General features: G+C 47.6%; 1 protein-coding gene across 1 annotated transcript in view; it reads right to left on the bottom strand.

Annotated features, from left to right (window-relative positions):
* Positions 1–2,505: 2,505 nt before the first annotated feature.
* FSTL1 (follistatin like 1) overlaps positions 2,506–6,000 on the bottom strand; it is a 54,628-nt gene continuing 51,133 nt past the window's right edge. The window contains exon 11 of the mRNA XM_026103452.2: positions 2,506–5,736. Within this exon, the coding sequence (XP_025959237.1) occupies positions 5,692–5,736 (45 nt within the window). The 3' untranslated portion in view covers positions 2,506–5,691. The remainder of the gene's footprint in view (positions 5,737–6,000) is intronic.

Below are 6,000 nucleotides of genomic sequence, written 5' to 3'. Positions count from 1 at the left end.
ATTTATTCACTCAGGCAAGTGTAACACAATAGAAACAAGATAGCCTGTTGGGAAGGTAGAGAAAAGTGTGTGGGAAAACACCCATTAAAGTATTTGAGGGTCGAGGAGGGAAAAAAAGCAGAGGGGAATGAGTATAGATAAAAGTGAATCAAAGATAATTTTCCTGGTTTTAATAGGGCTTTATAAGATGCCTCAAAGTGGGTTATGTAGAATATCTAATTGCAGCAGAAAGAACAAGGGGTTATTATAAGTGAAAAACTGCTTAAGTGACAACAGACAGGTTTGCCTTGAGCTAACCACATAGTGAATGGGGATTGTGTTTCCATTAGGTAGAGGGGTTTATTTTGCTTGTTTTTTGCAAAAAAATGAGACATATGCTTCATTCTCTGTCCAAAAGGCTATTGGGTGGATGGAGAAAGAGAGGACAGACAACTCCTATCTAATCTGAGAGACTGGTAACAATCTCAGAAATACCATGCTCCTGCAAGATTCAGCCAGATAAGAGCCAAAGACAGAAGAGGACCCTAACTGGGCAACATCCTGTAGCACAAGCTCAACAATAGACACCACAGGATCCACACAGACTGTCCCAGTATCAGGAAAGCGTTGATCACACATAGATTTTCTTGTTCACTGGATGCCACAAGATGCAGAGCTCCAGACATCTGGGCTGCAGGAGTCCTGGTCATGGAGCTTCCGGGAGAAGGGAGACTGGGCAGGAGCTGGCAGTGTGTCCTAGGCACATGGTGTAGCTTTGACATGGAGAATCAACAAAACAATGGACGGACATGGAAGGGAAGTGGTGGACGAGTTGAAAAGGGGCACAAAATAAAGCACTGCAGCACTGTTAGACAGAGGTGAAACTGATCTCTTAGCAGAGAAGCCCCACTTGGGGAAACTTTCACAGAGAAACTTTGGCTTAAGTCTGGTGTAGCTGAGGCACTTAGGAGTGCACAGTCAGCATCAATTACTCTGTGCTGTCTGTTTGCAGTCAACACAAACTTGAACAGGTTTCTGGTACATTAGAAAGCAATTCAACCTAGCTGAATCTCTGTCACTTTTGAGCTGTGGCATCTCTGCTGCTGCTGAGGGGACAAAGTGTGCAGTGCATAGCCTCCAAACCTGCCCTCCCACACAGCAGACATCTACTGGCACTGTCACAAAAGCAGTCCTCACCACTTGCCTATATTGAACGGCCCAAACCTGCAGCAGACAAGAGCCAGGCTGGAGGGAGCTGACACCCTGAGTGCTGTAGGATGCAAAGGTGCAGGGCAGACACTTGCTCAGCAAGATCACAGAGCAACACCATGACAAACTGACAACCCTGCTCCATTGCAGAGACACCACAGGAGAGAGGGAGAAAAGAGAGAATTGTTTGCATTTAACAAATGCAAGGCAAGGGCCCATCCCAGGAGACAGAACGGTGCCTGTGGCAGGGCTGTGTCTCCTGCTTGCTCACCCTGTCTCATTTTCATCCAGGCCAGCAGGGAAAGTGCTAAGTCAGGGCTTAGCACTGCAGTCCCACAGCTCCTTCCTGCCAGCACACATCACTTAACACACACAGCATGACAAAGCCAAGAGGATGTCACAGCCCAGCTCACGGCTGGACGGACCCACAGCACGCTGTGCTTTGGTGGGCTCCATGCTCTAGGCATGGTGGTTCCTGATGGCTGGCAATCGCTAAGTCTCTCACAGTACAGCTGCAGGCCAGACACTGCACTTTAAACCTGAATAACAGTCCAGAAGTAGCCTTCCCTTAAGAAATACCGATCCAAGCCCCGGTCTGCAGACAGGATTTCTGCACCTCCAAAGTCCACTCCCTTGCACCATGCAAACCCATACTGAACTGAATTGAAAAAAAAAATGTATTGAATTTTAGCTCCACTCAGGACTCACAAACCCCACCTTTCCACTCCTCTTGGGGCCCTTCTCTCCGTCCATCAGGCACAGGAGAAAAGCAGTTTCAGCAGCTGGATTAAAAAAACATGATTTTTTTTTCAATGGGACAAACACCGCTCTCCCCTGCCCCTCCTCCATCAAAGGCAGGTTCCCTTACTACTGTCATTAAATACGGTCACTGTGACCATGCATGGTCTGGAGCCCCGTGGTGCTCTCTATGATACAAACACATCACAGGTAGAAAGCTGCTGTTTTCCTTTTCGACGGGCAGAGGTGGTGTGTGCTGGAGAGTGAAAGCGGAATTGAAAGGCCTGTGAAGCAATCTTTTTACTAAGAATGCATGGCTGGGAGGCAGAAGCCTTGGCGGCAGGTTATATTTCTGCCACTGGCTTACCGTGCGATTGAAACCTTCCACTTCTCCTTCCTCCACTTCAGTTTCCTGAGCTATAAAACAGAGACAGTCATGTTGATTCACATTTGTCAGGCGTGTTGAGATCTGTGCATGAAAGCCATCACAGGATATGCAGATAGAGTTGGTTTTTTTGGAAGAGAAAAAGGAAGAATGAGGGTTGTGGTGAGAACTCAGAAATAAAATAAAACAAGTGCTCTTTTTAAAATTTTGTTTCATTTATTTGGCAGTAATATCCAAACCCCCCTGCTTCAAAAAAATTACAAAATCAAGTAAAATAAGTGCACTAAGAAAACCTACAGAATACTGATAAATTTCACACATGTACAGGAGGGAATATAGAGGAAGGAGTGGGAGTTTTTTTGTTTCTTCCTTAAATTTGGCTTTTTGAAAAAAAAATGCTTTCCCTGCCCTTGCAGTCTCTACAGATGTTGTCTCAGAGGACATCTGGCATTCAGCACATCCTTCCTCATCAGCCAAATCACCCTGCAGAAGCAAAAGACCAACCTGTAGCGGGTTACAACTTGGGCATTGTTCACCAAAAGGCTGCCCTTCCTCTCTGGTTGGGGAGGTGAGATGTTCAGGTACCATTTGGTTACCATAGCCCTCAGAACCAACATCATTCTCCACAGTTACATTCTCCCTTTGAGGTCACAAGCAGGAAGAGGCCGCGCAAGTGGCAGCTCTTCCCGTGGAGGCATCTGTTCACTGCACTCCTACCACACTGCCCCAGACTATGCTAGAGTTATGTTATATGGCTTGTCAGAGAGCTTAGCTTGGCTTGCTCGAGAGAGAGCAGCCCATCCACGTGCCTTCAGTAAAAGTGCAGGCTCTGTAAACTACAACTGCCAGCACACAATGCTCCAGATGACCCCAGCAGCCACCCTCATGGACTGCACATCCACAGGAGACAGGCAGCAGACCAGAGAAGATATTGTGTAATCGCAGCCTACAGAAGCCCTTCAGCTATGGACTAGCCATCTCTACCTACACATGCCTTGCTTCTCCCAGTTGGAGATCTTTCTGACTGGACAATAAGACGTTGTTCCCATCCAAGGAAAGCCTTTAAGGCAAGTTGTTGTGTTTTCTCTAAGGCACTTTAATGATCCAAGCTGGGAAGAAATGAGCTGGGAGGTACGAACTAACTTTCAGAGTAGGACTGGAATAAAGCAAAACATTTATTAACAATGTTCCTGTGACTCCAGATCCAGCATATGAAGCTGCTTCGCTCATATCATTGGGGAGGAGTGCGGGCATGTCTAACGGATGTTCCTGTTCCACCAACCATTTCCTCCAGTGCCACCAGTGGAAATGGGCAAACACAAACAATTTGACTCCACTGTGTTCCCAGTGTAGTGCTGTCCTGCTCTTGAACTCAGTCTTCCCCTCATCTCCTATGGAATGACTCTGCTCACCTTCACAGGTGATAGCATTTCAAATCTGGACCACTGTGGGAGAAGAACCAGCCCCTTTCTGCATTTATTATGCTGAAATCTCCAAGCATGGTGGGGTAGATTACGATTCCCACTGCAAAAGCCAGACCATAGCAGGGAGCAAGCTTTCTTCTTTTCCTGTGCTTGCTAGGCACCAGCTCATTCTGCTTTTTCAAGCACTGTGCATAAAGGGAACGGTTGGGACACAAGCCCTGCTGATCTTCACTCAAGCGGAACATGCTTCTGCTGATGCAAGTGGGAGTTTCGCTTGAGTAAGCACTAAGGACTGCAAAACACCTAGCAACAACTGCTGAAATTGTTTGTGATCAGGAAGATCGAAGTCATAGGCAGTCATCTCAACTCAGGCTACATGCAACTGCTTGGGATGCACAGCAGGGGCACGAAGGGATTGTGGAAACAGGATGTTTGCTTGGGTAAGCATTATGAAGTGCATTCGACAACTTTAGGAGAAAATCAGCTGGGCTTGAGGCTAGAGAGGTGATTGTCAAAAAAGAGCATTACATTCATAACTAAGACCAATGCTCTGAGAAAAAAGCCAGAAGAAAATGACCCATGAAGGAATGCAGAAGTTGTCAAAGATGGTCTGATCAGAGACACTGTGAAATGCCTCAGGAGTGAGGATTCCAGCCTTGACTCCAAACCCAGCCCTGGAATCAAAGAATGCTGCTGCCTTACTCCAGCTGGAGATGGAGACCTCAAGACAATGGCTAACTTCACTTAGACTTCAGCTAAACAGTTTTCTATGTAGGTGGGTCTTTTAAAATACTCTACGAATGCAACTGCCCAGTCCATCTGTCTCTAGATTACCTGGCAGTTCCCTCTGGGCAATTTAGGGAGGACTGAGCATGGACTCTGAGCACAAAATCAGTGCTAGCTGAGGGAGCAAGAGCTAGAGAGAGCTGCAGTGTCGATCTGTGTCTACTGGAACTCATTACATCCAGCCCTGTTTCTTCTCCCCAAGAGGGACACTGCCATCCCCAACTGAGAAACACCCTGTAATGTAGGGCTCACAAGGCGCTTGTGTTGCTTCTAGTGGCTGAATGCAGTGTGATGCAAACTATGCATGGGCATTACAGCACTGTCAGTAACAAAAACCCACAAGCTGGGTTTTCTTGAAAGATCTAGAGCTACGAAACATACAAAAGTTGAATTACTACCATAGGCAATAAAGTAATAAAAAACAAAACTAAACAAAAGGGGTAGTCAGCATGTGAATGTGATAAGAAGAAATATGATAGCACCTTTAAAGAGGGAGCAGGGAGAGTGAGAGCAAGATGAGGTCAAAAGGAACCTTGTTGTGTTGGAGCCCACAATGTACTGGAGGAGCTGCTGGGGGCAGTCCATTGGAAAGCAAGGAGGAACATGCTGGACTCATGCCAGCACCATGTCACCAAAACTTCCAGGTGTCACATGAGGCTGACCAGCTTTGAGGTGCTCAAACGAAGGGGAGGATAAGCAGCGCAAGGTCCTTGGCTAATGATGCCCTGCTGCACACGCGCTCAGCCACAGAACCATCTGGCCTATATTTTTTCTGCAGCTATGGCTGGTGCCGATGACCATATTGGTTGAGGACCCCCTTTTCTATCCAGCACTGACCTCCATCCTTTCCCCAGACCCAGGGGCACAGAAACCCCTGTTAGCTCTTGCGAGGAGCAGCTGTTTACTCTGGGAAAGGGTCCCAGAGGCTGCTGTATTTCCCTCCCAGCCTTCCAACGCCCCAGCAATGAATCTCCCTGAACAGGTGGGCTGTGCTCCCCTTCCCTGGCCCCATTTCTCTGTGAATTACAAAACAAATAACCCATCGCTATACAATGTAAATATCTGTGACTGGGCGACTGTAGCAGACACTTGTGCATACTGAGATCAGCACTGGAGGACAGGGCGGCAGGTTGGGCCCATCCTCCTGGGCTCCTCCTGTGTGGAGGCCCCTCACATCTCCTTGGTGCTCATTCGCTTGGTCTTCTCAGCCGTCTCCTAGAGGAAGAGAGCACAAAAATGAAGCTCTGCACTGACAAAGGCACTTGCAGTGCCCTGAAGCCTTCGGTCCATCCACAAACAAGTGTCAATACTGGCTTCCTTGAAAGCCCCACACATGTATTTGTCTCCATGGGCGATAGGGAAGATCGCCCTTTGCAGAATACGGTGCTCCCCTTTCTACCAGGAAGTCTCCAAGCGACAGAGGCAGAAGGAACTCCAGCGAGGAGGGACTTCACATAAGCAGATCTTCCCAGCTTCATG

The sequence above is a fragment of the Dromaius novaehollandiae genome, chromosome 1 (assembly GCF_036370855.1).
Source record: "Dromaius novaehollandiae isolate bDroNov1 chromosome 1, bDroNov1.hap1, whole genome shotgun sequence".
Lineage (NCBI taxonomy): Eukaryota > Metazoa > Chordata > Aves > Casuariiformes > Dromaiidae > Dromaius > Dromaius novaehollandiae.
The sequence above is the reverse complement of the archived record's forward strand: the minus strand, read 5'-3'. Positions and strand labels throughout refer to the sequence as shown.